General features: G+C 37.2%; 1 protein-coding gene across 6 annotated transcripts in view; it reads right to left on the bottom strand.

Moving 5' to 3' along the window:
- JPH1 (junctophilin 1) overlaps positions 1-18873 on the bottom strand; it is an 89565-nt gene that overhangs the window by 61533 nt on the left and 9159 nt on the right. The window contains exon 3 of one of the 6 annotated variants that reach the window (XM_068672115.1): positions 15944-16903. The exons of the other annotated variants lie outside the window; for them this stretch is intronic. Within the exon in view, the coding sequence (XP_068528216.1) occupies positions 16798-16903 (106 nt within the window). The 3' untranslated portion in view covers positions 15944-16797. Of the gene's footprint in view, positions 1-15943; positions 16904-18873 lie in introns of those variants that run through there. 6 annotated transcript variants of the gene reach the window in all.

Here is an 18873-nt window from a genome sequence, read left to right on the forward strand (position 1 = left end):
GCCTAAAAGCTGAATTTATGTTTACAACCTGAAAACTGCATCTGCCAAAAGCTTAGAAGTTTAAAATTGTGTTCCTGTATTGTATGATACAGACTCCCGTTTCATCAGAGACAATAAAGTACCCCAGCAGGCGGTATCAAAAGAGATTTATTTTCTGTCAGATTTCTTTTATTTGTTCTTTGCAAAGAGATAAAAGAATGTGAACTATGGCTTTAGAAATAAATAAAAATATTTTAAAATATATTTCAGTATTAAATCTTTCAAATTGGGTTATTTTAAGAAAATGAAACCACCTCTATATGTTGCAGACTCTCTTCCGGAGTTGCAGGATTAACGGGACAGTTCATTTACAACGGGCCCAGATGAAGAAAATTTTGAAGAAATTAACTACTAGACATGTGGGACTTCTCTTCATTAATATATGATACAAAAGATAAATCCTACTTAAAAGACAGTAATATTAAAATCGCACCAGAAAACTTTGAATTTAGAAGTAATTGGCTGTGTAAAAGTACCCCAAAAAAATTAATGAGATGCTGAAAACATAGCTCTTTATAACATAGTTAAGTTCAGCATAGAAATGTCCTCCCATGATTAACGGCTGTCATTTTTTCTCATTATTACTGGCATCACAGTGTCAATAACTTTCAAATACTGATCTTCTTAGCAGAGGAACTGAAGGGTTTTTTGTTGGTGGTGGTTTTTTTTTGCTGTTGCTGTTGTTGGTGGTTTTTAAAACATTAAATCATTCTTAGATGTTTTCAAATATACTTCTTTGGCTTTTTAGTCAAGACATTTATATTTAATTCCAAAGTAGTTATTAAAAAGAAAAGCTGACAGTGGGGGCAAGGAGTAGGCCATCATCATCAAGGAGTAGATCATCTCAGATGACAAAATTTCCTTTGCAGAATCGTTTTTCTTTTAGTTAATGTTCAATACAAAACTAGTGACTGCATCTCTGTAAGACACTAGTGTGTGAAGTTAAGATTTTCCTCTGTCAGTCTTAATGTGTGCCAAATACACCTGCCATGAAATGCACTGAAAGTCAACACAGCATACAAGCTTGTTACTAAGCACAGGCCCTAACCTGTGATTCTTCTTTTAAACTTCAGTGTAGAAATAATTGCTAAACTTTAAAAAAAAAATCAATCACATTGTGTCATTTAGCAATTAAAAAGACAGCTATTGAGCAAATTCTTCTTTAAATTTCAAGTACAAACTTTCTCTCCAAACTATTGCCACTATATATGAAAGGATACTCAGGTGCTTCAAAGAACGTTTTGCAGAATCCTGAAGGTTTTTTGTTGTTGTTGTTGTTTCATTTGTGAAACAACCTTTATTACAAAGCTGTGTAAAAACAACATGATGAAATATTGATAAAGGCTACGGTAAAAATAGACTTGAAAATAAAAGTTAAAAAAAAAAATGTTAACTTGTAAGTCTGCATAATTAATATGGTTGCAGCAACTAAAATATTTGCAAAATGTATTTTTAGAAATTGAAAAGATAAAACCTATTAATACTATTCCTAGAAAGAAAGCATTCCTGAATTACTAAAGAATTGCAAAGGCTTTACTATGCTTGCATGCACAATCGCTGCACTTAAATTCAAGGCTACCCAGCTTCTGTATCTCCATGGACACATCACACTTTCCATGCAGGTATATGAGATTGCATCCAGCTCAATAGTGGGGGTTTGCATCTATTCTAGAAAAGTAACTGAATATTTTGGGAGAGAAATGGTATAGAAATGTCAAACCAGCAGCATGAAAGCATTATTTCCCTAGGGGAGGTGGTCTTATTTTGGAAGGGAGCTACATACAAAACCACGTGCAAGAGCTTTCACACACATGGCAAACAGCACCATGCTGCACGTCTGCTGTGAGCCCTTCACATGTGCTCTGCTGGCAAGCATCCCAATCCACTGCTGATTCTTTTCTTATCTTTATCATAGATGGATCCAGAAGACAGAAAGGTATCTATCTTGCTTATATGGCATACAACAATGCTACTGAATTGTGAATTCCCATCAGGACAGTTAAGCCAGGCTACTGAACTGAAGAAAATGGATTTGAATTAAAACTGGAGGGTTTTTTTTTTTTTAAGCATTGCATTGGGAAGGATGAAAAAGCATTCTGAAAACCAACTTTGGAAAAAGCAAATAGTGCCTGCTGGGCAAACAGGATTATCACCCCTGACCAGGCATTGGTGTATTTTATTCTTTTGCAACCCGCTGTGGCACACAAGAAATTATCACCTCCAGCAAACACCCATCTGGAATGTAAACAGGTAAGCATTCCAACAAAGATTTTAGTCTTTTCTTTGTCCTGCCAGACATGAAAGTCATTTTGGAAGGAAAGATACCTGAATCCTCCTTCCAAGCACTGTGAAGAAGTAACAGGGAGGAAAAACCACCACCACCAAAAAAAAAAACCACAGCCAAAAATCAATTATTATTATTATTTTTTTTAATCTGTTCTGCTTTCCTGGGACTACGATTGCCCTTAAATTATCAGGTCTCTTCCCTAAACTAATTTAGAAGCTTTAGTCTTTTTTTCTCTGTGTCATTTTGCATACAGTGCAACAAACATCTTTTACAAAATGTGGGGTTCCCATAGAACAACCTTTGAACTTTCTGAGTGCTCTCAGAAGGATGCCAAGCAATCCAGCTAGCATCCTGCACTGAGGAGGACAAGAGGCAGGAGAACACTGACAATGCTGTTTTGAAAACAGGAAGACACTAATGATGGGATACATAGGTATAAATAAGCAAGATACTGACCTGACAAAGTAGAGTATTGGGTAGCAAAAAGAACACAGTCTATTTGCCCAGCAGGCACTATTTGCTTTTTCTGAAGTTGGTTGTTTTCAGAATGTTTTTTCATCATACCCAAAGCAGTGCTTAAAATGAAGAAGTACAGTGGATCTGATTTTATACTGGGAAATTTATGCCTGCTTTACATTTACAGTAAAATCAAAATAACTCTAAATTCATCAAGACTACTTTTGGTAGTGTAAAAAACAATGTGGAGTACATATCTGAGGTAAAGATGTAAAAGGTTTAATATGAAAAGATAAACATAGTTCAACGAATTAAAAATGAAGGGAAAAAGGTACATCATCTGTCCATCCATCTATTTATCTATCCATCCATCCCTTGCTCCCTCCCTGACTTGAGAAGATGGTAGGAAAAGACAGTCAGGAGCAACAAGAAATGAACAGTATGCTATGGAGAAGAAAAAGGCATTTTTCACTATTGTCTTAAACACCTACTCAGCATAAAATGCCTTGATCACTTTGGGTAACAGAAATTTCTGTCAATAATTCAACACATACAGCCTCACAGTTTAATGATTTGCAAAAATAACAGAGATTCCCAAATCATTGATTTGAAAGCATAATAAGGAATGATAAGAATGTAGTATATGGCATTTTTCAGAAATCCCTAGTGAAAGTTAAAGAAGCCACACATGCACAGACATTTACTTTCATTCCCTCTATCAAAAAATATCTGTAGGTCCTAAGTTTGACTGCTGTGGGACATTCCACAGCAGGCCAGTTACCACCAGATCCTAAAGATTATTTACTGTCCTAGTGACTTCATTCATAAAATCTTCAAATGCCAAACCTTTGCACAACACAGAAGCAAAAACTAACAACCACACTCCATTTAACAGCAAAACCGATACTGAAACAGTGCTAAGGGAGTTTTATCATGGATTTTTTTTTTTTTTTTTTTACACACCCTGTGAACATGCAAGGTGTAACAGTATTCCCAGAAAAGTTACTGGGAGCTTAGCTGCTCATTTGAGTGAGATCAGTCCCTTAGAGTGAGGAAGGCAAAAATCAGTCAGGACTTTTGTAATGTCATGGATAATTTTTTACAAACATCTTTTAGTACACAGTAGTACAATAATGGCACCAAAACGCATGGAGTTTCCTATTATTCATGTTAGCCAACAATATTCACCCACTCTAGACTATTTGGTAGGGGAAGAAACAGAAGGAGCAATACACTTCTCTACTCATTCAAAGCTGACTACTCCACATACAAATAAATATACACATATAAATATTTGTGTACATAATACAAGCACATTTGGCTTTTTAAGGGTTTCAGCTCACTTTCATGGCTGCTGGGATAAAATGACAATAAAAAGAAAAAGCAGAGGGCTACTTTTTGAGCACAATCAGCAGCAGAGCAGCCGATAAACATACATCTGTGTGCAGCACAGAGAGCCGGTGATAGCACAGAAAAGATGGGCTTCTGTATCAGCTGTTAGTGGACTATATTCCTGTCAAATGCTGATAAGCTCTACTCATGCATTGCCTTATTTAGGCAGACTTCTCTGCTGACACACCAATGTGCAGTAACAAGCACGTGTGACGTTTCCAGGCCAGAGAAGCTTCTGCTCCTTCTAGTAAGATCATAACAAACGTTACACAGCTTGGTGTCATTTTCTGAGGTGTACTGAAAAAAGTCTTATTTGAAAACACATTGTCAGTAGTGCAACTCCATTCTTAATAGTATTTAAAATGGGAACACAATTTAGAACAAGAAAATGTGATCATAAAAATATGTTGACATAGGAGATACGTACTCTGTATTTTGAAGACTAAGGAACTTACTGGAATGCATGAGAGGGCTTTCAAATGAGCCTATAGCTTGGGAATTACTATTTTCAGATTGAGCATATGTCAGCAGTTCAGTTCTCTAAAGTAATTCAACGTGAAATTAAAATTTAACATGTTTTTTACCTACATATATACCTGCATACTACTGTGCTAGTTAAGATAACTCACTTTTCCCAAATACTTTTAGCTAGATTTATGCTATGGTATGCAATATATAAAAAGAGAACATTTTTACTAATCTATTAATTACTACTAATTTTTACTAAAGACCAGTAGCTATTACCTCTAGAACTACTTCACCAGCCTCACACTCTCCCAGCTGGAAGATTTGTCCTGTTTCTTTGAAGCTATTTAATAACAGGCTGCTATACTAAAGTGTCATTTCATTTTTGCTTTTATTGATGATACTGCTCTTTGCTAACTTGTATATTATGAATATATTTACAAGTATCTTGCTATTAGCAAGATAAATTAGCAGAGAACTTCCTATGAAAGCATGCATCTCTAAAGTTTTGTCATCATGTTCCACTTACTTGCTAACTTGTATAATAAAGTAATCCGTGATGGGTCTCTTAAGTCATTATCACGAATTAACAAGATTCTCCTGTATATTATTTCACAGCTACTGCCAAAAGGTCAGCTCCTGAATACAGGAATACATTGAATGTCAAAAATTTTTCTTCCTTTGGAGCTATAATATATTCTATTAAAACTCACTCTGTACTGCACAATGCTATTAATCATGCTAGCTAAAGCACTCACTTCCCAGCCTACCTTTTTAATAGAGCTTAAATGGCCTTTGCTGTTGTAGTTCAGCACTACACATCAGGTTTTATCCTTAAAGTGGGCTAGATTAGGCAGTACTTGCCTTTGTACATGTGAAGAGTACATACACAAGCTGGACTAAAGGCTCTAATGTACAATGAGACACTGAACAAGCATGCTGCAGAATAGGAGGCTGGGCAGCTATATCAGCACAGTCCTGGCTCTGAGCTGGCTGCCTCGGCCGGCTGGAGTCATGAGAAGCAAGGCTGGTTTTCCACAGCGCTATGAAAGCATGACAGATTCGCTGCCTCTGAGAGAACCGGGCTCGCTCGCTTGCATACTGCTTGCCCCTGCCCCACAGCACACAGGCGTACCAGAGTCCTTGCGGCCAGGTCAAATATCTCCAACATGGTGCCTCCCCGTAACTAATGCGCTGAAAGGTCATGCTCAAGTTTGTGGCATGCTTGGAGAGTAAACTCACGTAACCACGATCTGCTGTGAACCAGATCCACGGGACCGATGTACTGCTAGAGTGCATACAGCGCCTGCCAGGCCAACAATCCCAACCCATGGGCGGCTCCTGGCTTGATGAACACCAGGGGAAGAGCAGCGCACAGGCAGGCTGCTGCAGGCTGAACTGTTTGGGAAGTAACAGCAGCCCACTCCTAATCATGATCTTTCCCATTGCTGTTGCCTCCCCTATCACACGGCTGTCTGCCCGCTGCTACCGGGATTTCATAGCACATTCCAGGCCTGCCGCTGAAGACCCTTTGGGAAAAAAAGCCCAGCTGGGAGCCAGCTGTCCAAGAGGCTCCAGCACCCTCCTCTTCTTTGGGAGCCTCAGTCCTATCGCACGTGTGATAAGCCACCTGGCACTACACCCGCACCTAGCCAGGGAAGCTGGGCACCATGACCTAGGTGACCTTCCAGAAACATCTGCTGGATGAGCAAAGCTGAGGAAAACAAACCAGGCTTAATAAGATTTTTTTTTTCTGATTAACTAGTACGCTGAAGACTTCTGCAACAGAAAAATGGCTGCATTCCAAAAAGCAGCAGGAACCTGTATAATTAGCTATTTCCAATGCAAACCCATGTAATCTATTAATCATTTTTCTCAAAGATGCAAATCCAAAAACCAGACTCTCTAGAAGAGCAACGAAAAATAAACTGTATCCTCAGTTAAGCTTTTCAAAGCAAAGCCCCCCTAATTTCCATAAATATGGATATCTTCAGCAACTGAGCTGACTTATCTTCCCACAATAAATTCTGTCCCGCTTACTTGTACTGAACTGCACCATACTGAAATTGCAGAATTATATGGGACAGCGTGCAGAGCAGCACAGCATTCAGTAGGCTAACAGGAGGCAGAACGTGACATACTGATTTGTTACAGAAGCTTCATTGTTTGGAAAGAGAAAGGACTAAACCTCAGAAAGCTCTATTAGTTCCTTTGCAACTCACAAAATAAGCCCCAAATTTTAGTCTTGCTGGGAATTGTGAAGAGTGAGTACCTAAGAGCAAGCTGAGAACCTGAAGTTTTTTTTTTTGTGTGTTCACTGGACTGTCTCTGTACATGCAACTCACCACCCCTCAAAACATGCAACTCACAAAGAGCACTGTTTTGTCAGGGATAACCTGGTGTCAGTGGAATCAGCATGGGTTTTGCTGTTGATGTCAGCAGGCACAACATTTAATAGTTGCACCAATGGGTTATGTGAAGAGCAGACTAAAAGCCTGACAGATTCAGCTCATGCTTACATCCTCTAAACCTACCGTGTAAATGGACTCTAAGCCATTTATCTGTTCTTTGATTAACACTTTAGAAAGCTGTGTCTGCTCCTAAGAAGAGTCACAGACATCACAAGCACCATTTTAAAAGTAAGGTGAATTTTTTGAAACCTTTTGACCAACTCTTTCCCCTGCACCTGCTGAACAGCAAGCTGTAGGCTCCTCTTCTCAGAATTAGCTGAGTAACAGCAACGATGAACTGCTGATCATGTATGTGAAATCAGCACATTCCTACAGACCGAAAGGTACAACAAAAAGCAGGGAAAGAAACAGCCTACATTACTACCACAGTCTCACCATTTTTTGCGTAATAGACTGCAAGTACACTTTAAAGTGTCCTGGGAGGTTACAAAAGCGTAGTTATTTTGCATTATTATAAATCACAGAAGCCTGTGATTTTTTCCCATGGTAAATCACAGTGCAGAGGTAAATCACTTACCAGAATATTGCATTTGAATACAATATTTCTGGATTTAAACAAAACCACTGAGTTCTAAAAGCATGCAGAAAATCATCTTCTCATTGCTCTTGTTATTATCAGTATGCATGTTATCCTTATTATAAATATGGCATTTGCAAGATGACAAGTAGACTCCAAGGCTCCATCATTTCAGCCATTTTAAATGGATATGGCCCCTGAGACTGTACAATTGAAAATATTAGCATTAACAAGTGGGACAAATGCTCCAAAGAGAACGGAGTGAGAGCAGTAAAGTGATAGAAAGTTGTTCACTCAGAAACAAACAGTAGCAACTTCAGCTCTCTATTCTGCTGGACACTTTGCTGCAGAGATGGTCTCCAAGTCTCCTAAGAAGGTCTCAAGAAGCACAGGTTTCTCCCACTCACGTGTGAAGAATATCATGGACAAAAGCACAAAAAAGCTTGCTGAGGAAAATTTGAATGCTTTGTGTACATACCACTCCAGAAGCAGCACATAAACAATATTAGCTTTAAGGTGATGTTTGAGGTGTTTTGGCACCAAATAAAGGAAAAATAGGTCTAGTACTCAGCCTCCATCTGTAGGCATTGTTTCAGAGCAATGCTGAGAAAGTTAATGGGATCTATCAGAATATTTCAACAAAAGGTGCCCAATTACCTTTCAGGATGTTCTCATGCCCTTTATGAAGCAGGCTGTGTGTAGTCTTTTCCCTAACATGCAAAGGGATCGCTCTGATGACATCATTTCCTTTTCTCATGCATTTGGGTTTTTTTCTTCTTCATTAGAGCCACACAATAGAAAAACAAACAGCAGGAACGGATGTAGCTGCAGAAGAAGGTGACACTTTGCTGACCTTAGGATACAAGCTGACTTGTCTTGTCACATTCACAAAGAACAAAATCTTGCAGCCCTACCCTAGGCAATGTGATCATAGGCAGTACTTCCACTTAAGACAACACAAGCTTTTTGCAGCAAAGGAAAAAAAAAAAAAAAGAAAAAGAAAAGTCTATAAAGTTATCTCACTACAAACATTTCTGATGAACATCAGTCAATTATCTACACTTTTAAGTTGAGCCTTTTTTCTCTTTATTCACCAATGCAATGAAATTTGAGTTATACCTATTTACGTATATACGTAGCCAGGTATTGGAATAGAGTACTAAGTTAAATCACTTCAGATCTTTAAGGGAAATTTAGAGGAAAATCATGAAATTAAAAAAAAAAAACAAAAAAACACAACTCTTATGGAAGATTAATGTTTGTCCTCATGTTCTCTCTTTATATAGCCTTCTGGAACAGATTAACTCCATAAAATCTTTCACTTGTATGATACGGAAAGTGCAGAAAAAAGAAGATACGACCACTAGAGTTGATCATGTTGACCAAATCTTCTCTTGTATTTCTAGAGATCTTTCTAGAAAGTGACTCAGCTTATTTCCATGGCCCTCAGCAGTAGATCTGATCTAAATTCTCATTCCATTAAAAAATATCCTCAAGCAAAAATAAACCACAAATCCAAAGTACTAAACACTGTGCACTAATGTGACCAAAATAAGAAGGAATGCAGCATATAAAGCAGCAAAATTTGAAAATGCTGAACTGAAAGGCGGTATCAGAAGCCTTCAGTAAATTCTGCTTTTAAGTTTTGAATGAAAAATGACATATTAAAAAAAAAAAAAAGAAAAAAAGACATTTAAAACTAAAAGAAGATCTGATGTAAATCAGTACCTTCTTTTCACTTGGTGTGATGTAAAATACAGATTTCTAAAATGCACCACAGCATGAGACCAGCAGCCAACAGAAATCGGATGGTTATATAATTTGGTGGTTAAGCAAAGATATTTTTAGTATTTGCTAATCCATCTAATGCATTTCTTTCCAAGAGAAGAAAATGCATTACACTGATAGCAATAACAGGGTCAAAACACAGGGATATCAACAAGGAATTTAGTCTATATAGAAAACAATAATAATAAAAAAAAAAAGGTTTGAAATTCTTATTAACAGCATCAATTCCTAAGTAAGGCGTAGTGATCCATTCTTAGTGATTGGGAAATGGGTGACAGAAGAGCTAAAACAAAGAAGGAAAGCTCTCACAAAGCTTCTCCATGTCGGCAATCTCATAATGCAAACCAAGACAATAACACCTCAAGATAATCAATCAAATAGGAAATTAACTGTATAGACAATTCAGAACAGCATCTGGAATTAATGGTACATGTGAATCCTCAACTATTTTCTACTTCTCTGGAAAACAAACAAAACAGAGTACTTTTTGGAGAACTGACAGTAAAGCGGCAACAAAAAGATACACCTAAAATAAAAGAGTTTCTTTTTTTTTCCCCTCAGTTCCTTTTTACTACACTGTCTTCACACTGTGAAATGATTATTATATTAAATAATAAACTCTTTATATCACACTTAAAATCTGCCCAGAGCAATACCACTAGGAAAAGTAAGAAAAAGTAGCCTCACAATGCTTTATAGTGGGGATATTAACAGAATCTTACTCTTCATTTCCAGAATTATTTCTCCCTTATGTTTCTGTTTATTGTCATCTTTGTAGGAACCAAATATACTTGATCTCAAAGCACGACAACAGGAGGGGCAAAACACACCAAAACATTTTTTTTTCTGAAGAGTAAATATTCTTGAAAGTACTGGCCTGAGTTAACACACTCCTCAAGTGTTATCTGAAATAAAATACAGTGGACTTAACTGCTAAAGGTTACATTTAATCTGTTCCAAAGTTTAATTTATTAATAGATAGGAACATCAAAGTTGCCTAGAAAAGGCTTGCTTCCTCAGCTGCCTTACACCTAAGCAAATTCAATTTCCATCTCCCTTGAAACTTCCACTTGCAAAATGAGATAATTTAGTGCCAAACAACAGAAGGAAGGAAGATCAGAACACCTCGAACATGCTAGCTTTATTGAGGAAGAGACAATAAACCACTTCAGGGTCAGACAGATGATATCAAGTGGTTTAAAGTTTAACCGTGAGCGTTGAAAAGCAGATAATCTAAGAGGATACCACCACCTTATTTCTGGCAAAGCGTATTTCTGTGCAAAACCAGAACTACCTATTGAATTAAGCAGTGAGAAGTTATACACTGACTTGGGTACGCGTTTTCACGTACCAGGATGGATATTTTCAAGACAAATTCTTTTTTTTTTCTTCCCAGAGAAAAGTATCTTTTTCATGCTGAGATATACAAAAAGCAGAACAGAATTCCTTGAATTGTTAAGGGCCTTGAAGAAGCAAGCAAGGCTCCCGAGGACGGTTGTAGCTGACTTTTCTCAGACTGGCCTTGGAGAACATCAGTAAGAATATTCTTTGAACTGCTGACCAAAAATGCCTGTATTATTACAAACAGCTGATTAAATCTGTTGTGAAATACCAAATAAACGGAAAGGGCTGCCTCTGTGAGGAAGCCAGCTCTCAGGTTTTGCCAGACCAACACTTGCACAATGCCTACTCAAACACCAAAGCACATTTTTTTTTTCCTTTTTTTTTTTTTTTTTTTTTTAATTGTGCAAAATTTAACAGTGTTCCATACGGAAAGGATTCCAGTCTAATCTTATCTTTGCTAGAGACAGAAAACTGAGGTGTAAAAAAGAGTGTCAGAGATTTCGGAAAGCTTACCTATCTACATATTCTGAACTTCTTGAAAGAGACATCTTTGTACTGTCCACTCATCACAGGTCCAGAGCCAAAGTTCCTCTTGTTATGCAGGTACTGTATCTGTCAGCATTTATTAACTCACTACTCACAATTACACAGACCTCAAGACCACTTATACAGCTTTTCAATAATCATAAATTCAAAGAGTAAACAAACTGAAATTGAATATCTATTATGTCTGAAATCTGGAACTGACAGTGAACTGCTAAAAACCATTTATTCTGATCAACTAAAATTTGAAGAAAACATCACATCAAATTTAGGACCAGCTCCTTCATGAATTTACTAGAACCATCATTTTGTCTGATCACTCCCTGCAATTATTGTCCAGAGTCCCAGCAGGGCTAAAAGCTAAATGCTATCTACTTTTTTAAACCTGCTAACAAAGGCTAGCAGAAGCTCCACTAAGCAGTTTGTCCATGAGAAACGCATCATGTCTATGCATATCACAGATACAGACTTTGAGAAGAAAATGCTCAGTATCTTTTCTTCATAAGAAGAGTATGAATTTATAGTTTTCATAGAGGTGAGCTGTGACCAAGTAATATTCACGGAGCCAGTTCCTTATGAAGCTGTTGAGTTTGTCATAACTACAATTTACTAGTTTCATTTCTCTCCTTGTGACAGTTATGTTTCTAACTGTGACAGTCATAAAACCTTAGCCCCTAATAAGCAAATAATCTCCAATAAGCAGCCATGAAGCATGTCCACATCAGCCAGAAGACCACCTCAGTAGTGAACATTTTTGAGTCTTGTCTCTTTCCACAAGAATGCCAATACACTGATATGAGTATAAAGTGTGGGTGCCATACTGTAGTAGGAAGGTAACTAAAGGCTAAATAGCAGCCTATGAGATTCAGAGTGAAAAGAGAAATACATGCCTTTCTTCCTAAACTCCTAGAAGATAAGAACAGGAAATTCACATTTAACTGATTTCATATTAGCCAGATGCTAAGAAAATTTCTGGCTTCCAAATACAATGTGGTAATACCATCACTTCGCATCAGTCTCTGCTTTTAATGTAGCAGGACCAAAATATAGTACTTTCCTCACCAGAAACTCTGAAGACTAAATGGAGGAACAAAGGAGAAAACAATAGGAAATACTTGAATAAATAAAAACTTAGTTCAGAAACAGAATGCAAAAAAAATACAAAAATAAACAACTGTTTTCTTAATAGAAAGGTTCAATAGGGAGGTGTTCAATGACAGGTTGGATGGGGCTTTGAGCAACCTGGTCTAGTGAGAGGTGTCCCTGCCCATGGCAAGGGGGCTGGAACTAGGTGATCCTTAAGGTCCCTTCCAACACAAACCATTCAGTGATTCTGTGAATCTATAAAGTGATATGCATTGCGGTGAGCTCAGGAATGAGCTCTTGGGATACTACATCTACATTGAACAGGAGAAACATCTAAGGAGGACAATAAGTGTAATCAATGTTTTGTTGCAGATGTTAGAAGTTTAAATGGTTTTGAAGAGAGACAAGTTCATACAGGAGAAATTTTCTCCTGGATACTAGCTACAAAGATTTTCTCTGCCACTTCGGACTTTGACAATGACAGCAGAGAACTGCAGAATAATGAAGAACGTGTAGCAATGTACCAACAAGTAGGAAAAAGAAGGCAAGTTAATATATAAAAATATATACCAACGTCTATTAGATGTAGAATACAGAAAAGGTATTAACTACCAGCGAAAAAAGAACAGAAATCATAGTATGTATCACTGATAAATTACTATTCAAACAAACAGCATCAATCAATGAATTACACCAGTTTTCACGAAATTAATCAATCATTATTTGGAAGATATACTATAAGATCAACATAGGAAGCAATAACTAAATAATTTAAATGACTTTTTCTACTGTAGTTATTCACTGAAAATCATTCTAAGTAGAATACTGATCAACAATGTTACAGTTAAAAGCACATTTTCTTATTTCTTTGAAGAAGCTGAGAATTTTCTGTATTAATTGGTTTAGTCTTTGATCAAAACATCAAATACATTTCTGATGCTCACACTAATACTACTAGCCATATGTATGCAGTTGTACTAGCAAAAATATGAAATATATTTGTTTACGAGAATGTTTTTATAGCAATTAATATTATGAGTCTAATGGCTTTACACTCTGGTTCACGTTTGACTGACCACTACAAACCCTACAGATTTTGTTTTTTTAAATGGAAATTTATTTCCATCACATAAACTCCCCTGCAAGTCAGTAGAGACAGATGCTGTTTGCGGCTTAGCTTTTGAACAACGGTTGTAATACAGATCAAAACTGAGATGCTATGTAACAACTAAGGCAAGAGTCAGCATAATAGCTCATCTAATTCTTTGTTTACAGGAAAAATATTGATCTTTTACTAGTATGTCTCAGTATCATCAAAAAAGCAGTGTTTTCACATACATCTGCTGGATTGTCGCTGTAAAGATTCTTTCAGCTCCTAAATAAGGTATTCTGGACACCAGGGAAAAAAAATCCTTAACCCTCTAAACAAAGAAACATTTCAAAAAGGTTTGTATATTAAAAAAAAAAAAAAAAAAAAAAAGCCTTCCTTTCAAGCTTATTTTAAAAGCAGTGGTGCACTGAGTGTTGGTTTGTTTATGTTTTGAAAGCACAGAATACTTTCAATCTTAAACTATCAACCTCCAGATTTTAAGCAAGTTAGAAAAGCAACTCTGGGGTAACAAAGTCTATGTCTAATGCAAACACGAAGTAAGATTGGCCATACTCCAGAAGTGATTGCACTTCAATTGCTGTTTTAAAAGTATTCCTGAAGGTATTAAGGAATGCTTGTTTGCTTTCACACTGGAATCAAAGCAGGCCTTTTATTTTTTCTTTTAATATCCTCATTCATTCTTACAGCTATGAGTAGGTTTATTTGAATATAAGTACTTGGATCAAAAATTTAAATACTCGAGGCTTTCTTAAATTTCAAGCTGAGTGATAGTACAGGAGTAATTTTGTATAATTTTGTATTTTTTTTTTTTATATTTTCAGCCATGTAATCTTACTGCATTAAATATTAAGAAAGCAGATCTGTGTAGTGATGTTTATACAATTTGTTATTTCAAACAGATGTATTATTCATACTCCAACAAATAACAGAGGAATGGTCCAAGACTATATTCTTTTACTGGTGAGTTGTTTTTGAAATCTGAGTGAAAATGTGCCCCATTGAAGTTATGGGTATAACTCCCACAGGATCCCACAGGAACATATGGTTTCCTCTAAAGGATGCAGAACTAACATTAAAATTACTATTCATAGTAGCTGAATACTTATTTTAAGTTTTACCATAGCATTTTGTTATCTTCAAATAGATTATATAGTAAAGTTATTAAAATTGAATTTGTTTTGAACCTAAGGTAACTTTTCAGTAAAGCAAGCAGTCATATAAATACATTTGGTATTTCTTGGATCCTATGCCTAAACATAATGTTCATATTTCACATATAAGTAAAGCATCTCAAAGATGTGCTAGACTAGTCTTGCAAGTGTCCCGTTCAGTTTCTTGGGTAAACAAAGCTTTATGGTAGAGTCAGCTAAACCTAGAACAGAAAGCTGTGCACGGTGCACATCGTTCAGTGCCAGCTGGAAGGACTGGCAGCTGCCATCTAGCATAGACATAAACTATAGAACCCATGCACTTAATTCCAGCTCTCCCTGGAAATCACGATCTGTTCACGTCAAGTAGAGAGGACTGGTCATGCAAGGCAGCAAACACAATGAACCCACCATATACTGAACCACTCCTGATGACTCCACATGCTTCAAACAAACCCACCACAGCATACTGAAATTTACTCAGAATTAAGGGTCTGAGAAATATAACCATGGATTTCTTATACAAGTGCTGTGCTGTGGGACAGATCAGTGAGAGGTGCAGCTGCGAGCAGGTGGAGCCCAGCATCTTTGAGCGAATGCTAAGTGCCCAGGCCTGGCCAGTGCAGTGCCAGCCCAGGCTCTCTAAATTATCCTCAAGACTGAAAATTACAAAAGCTAGCTACTGGCTCCAGGAGACCACTGTGACCCCACACATAACAGAACCCCAAATCATTGTTCCAGGTCTCTACTTGTGAGCCAGCCCTCCTGCATTGTCCTCCTGTGGCCTTTCCACCATCTTGAGGCTGCTCAGCAGCAGCCCCACAAAGCACCGGATTGGATCTAGAGTTTCGGTGGCTTATTCAGGAAAATAAAAGCTGTAACTAAGCCACGGCATCTGTAGACTTGGACACAAACACATTAAAAATAAAACTGAGCTGACTAAAAGAGCTGCACTGAAAAATAAATTGCTGCAGAAGACACCGCTTAATCCCCTTTCAGCGCTCCCCTTAAAAGCTAACCTTTACAGGATGCTTGCAAGGCATGGCTATCTCAGCACAGACAGCTAATTGACAAGGAGATTTTGCCCTATATTATTAGCTGTAAGATATTAATTTTACTGTTATCTCAATCTCAGGACCTTTCACAGTCCTGCCAGTTTTTTCCATTTGCTGGGCACTGCCATTTTCCCATACTGCAAGGTCTCTACACAGGGTAATTTATTTGTACAGTGCACAAAGGCACCATTCTCCCTGACTGAAATCTCAGGTGCTTATGCAATGAAAAACCATGACAATGTAACTTTTCATGTGGGCAAAAGTTCTCACAGCATCTGATGACAGTACAAGTTAGTAAAGTATTCCAAAATTTTGAAAGAGTTTTAGAAGTGTTTAGTTTCTGCGGAAAACAGAATTATATATATATATGAAAATACAATTAATTGCCCTGCTTGTTTTATGAGCTGAACAATCAATGGAGTATAAGGAAAAGATCACGAAGGAAACATTTTATTTCTTTTGATTTCTTTCTCCCTTTCCCTCCACACACTATCACCACACGCTATTTCTTTTACTGTCATTTCATCTTGTCTCTCTGTGTCCTTGCAAAGTGTCTTTTTCCTCAGAGAACCAACACTAAAATGAGAATTTATAGTTGAGCATTAGCTAGTAAAAATAAGAAAGGAGGAAAAAAAATGGCTCAGCTCTCAGTTCTAGACCCATAATATTGACTTTCCTAGAAAGAATCTGCTGTATGAAGGGTTGTACGTAAACAAACATGATTCCTTCTGCTTCCAGCACTGCATACTCACGACTCACATATTTAAAACCACCCAGCGATACTGAGTATTAGAAGGCAAGTTTATAACCAAATTCCCAAACTGAATTTCAAAAATGTTATCACTTATACCATCATAAGTAATGATGAAGGCAAAGTTAACATAATATACTAAATTTACTCTTCTAATAAGAACTTAAGGGATGTTAATACCAGGAAAGAAATGCCCTAATATAATTCCAGTAAGCAAAAATAAAGCTTAAAGAAAATCCAGTCTTTCATATTGAACTGCAGAGGCCTATCTCCTTTAAATAAGGCACATTGTAGCCATAAAAAGGAAGTTCAAAATTCCTACTCAGAGAAGTATTTGGTATCCTTTAAACAAATTTCTGTTTGACTGTTGCTTCAGTGGACTTCTGAGGATTTTTAACATCTTCCAGAAGGCAACGTTTATCTTCTAGCTTTTGAAGCATTTCACTTGTGCTTGAAATAAACGTAGAAAATAATTCATTAAGTTTCTGCAAGGTAGCTTTTCTTTTTAGAGAACAAGCCCCCAAAAGATAGCTAGAGTAAACCTGACTGCTTTTAGTACAAATGGGTTAACGATGAATTTGACTTAATCACTGCCTATAATTACACACACAAAAGCCTTTTAATATATTTGTCACTTTCAAGATAAAACAGGCTTCTATAATTCTTCAAACTCTGTGATTTTTGTATTTATGCCTTAATCACAGCTAGTAAAACTATAACAAAATCAAGACTCGTAATACGCACTACCAACTTAGAAGCATTTTTATTCATTGCTAATGTGTAACCTGTTTTGGATATAGATGTAAAAGAGACTGGTAACTAATTCCCTGATACTAAAGTTTTCTGAACCACTGTAAATTCAGGCTCAGAGAAGCTATGTTTAACCAACTTTTAGATTTTCCTTTGTAAACCAAACTGTCATGATAGATAAGGGTTGACTGCACAGATTATTGAGGACTTTTAGACATAAAAGGACATCAAGAATATAAAGCAAAACAGTGGTTGGTCTTGTTGATGACTGTGTGGACATCTGTCACAGGTCAAACTATCAGCCAAACCTGTCATGACCAGCAGGGAGCTATGAAGAGGAGTATGGAGTCTGGTTTCATTTGGCTCAGCAAACATTTAGGGAATGAACAGCACAGAAGCAACAGCACACAACTTGAAATTGCATTGAAAAGGAAAGTATCTGACTACTGAGAGTCTGGGTTTCTGGCTGTTTGGAATACAAATATGGACTCTGTGTGTGTGGTTACAGTAATGGAATGGCAGTCTACAGCAAGCACGCATTGCTGGTGAGGTCAGAAACGGAAGGTTTTACAGGCCATATGGGCAAAAACACCTTTGTATCTTTATCACACAACAGAAAAATGAAAAAAAAAAAAAAGAAGACACTCCTGGATTTTTTTCCCTATAATACTGGTCATTAGGAAACAGGTAAGACCACCATACTCATATTCATGTAAGACACTGCAGGAAAGCTACTGCCTGAGGGCTTAATATATTGCTTCTTTAGCTCTAAGGAGTGCTAAGAGAGTAGATATAGCTAAGTTTATGAGCCTTTTCCTAATCTGCTATGACTGCTCTATTCCCATCACTAGGCTTCCAGCATAGTGAGAATTTGCAGAAGTTACGTTTGCAGCAAGTTCCCAGGGGCAATATCCTGCACCTGTATTCAGGTAATTTCACAATGAAGTACCTTTGCTTTATGTTTATCAGCCAGACAGCAATGTTTATCAGTCTGTTAAACTACCACAGTCACAAAACAATATTGGGACTCAAGTTTCCGTATGACAGAAGCAAGCTCTCTCATCCTGAAACACTACCAATCTGGTCAGTCTAGATTTTGGCAACCACTTGAAGTTTCTTCCTCAATGCTCTTTCAGCATCTCTTTTAGATTATCTGACTCTTGGACAGTCAGTGCTATTGACTCCACCAGTATGCCAGTTCCTTAATTCACATAATGTCATGGACTTGCTCCCACTGGTTGATCCTAAAGGGAATTCTGAAAACTTGTGAGACGGGAAGTGTCACATCATCCCTACTAGATGAGTCCCACATGAACTCACAAGTGAAGTTAATGTTATCTTTATGCCTGATGTTGCCTGATGAGGTGTCAGGTCACTTTGCCTTTGACTCGATGCCAGTACAGTTAGTGCAAAGGCTGCTATGAGAAAGGAAACCTTTGTCTGCAATCTTGATATCTGGTAGTCACAGGACTGTGTCTGAGAAATTCTCAAACGAAATACCAAAGGAGCAGCCCATAGTCAGGTACACCACCACTGATGCCTTCTTTTCCAATTTCAGGAACATCTTTTCAAGAAATAAACACTATTTTCATGAACTGTTCCAAAAGATGCAGTTTGAACTCTACCTTTCACTCAAAATTTAAGAGAATAAGGAACAGCAAACAAAATAC

This window comes from Anas acuta, chromosome 2 (genome assembly GCF_963932015.1).
Source record: "Anas acuta chromosome 2, bAnaAcu1.1, whole genome shotgun sequence".
NCBI lineage: Eukaryota > Metazoa > Chordata > Aves > Anseriformes > Anatidae > Anas > Anas acuta.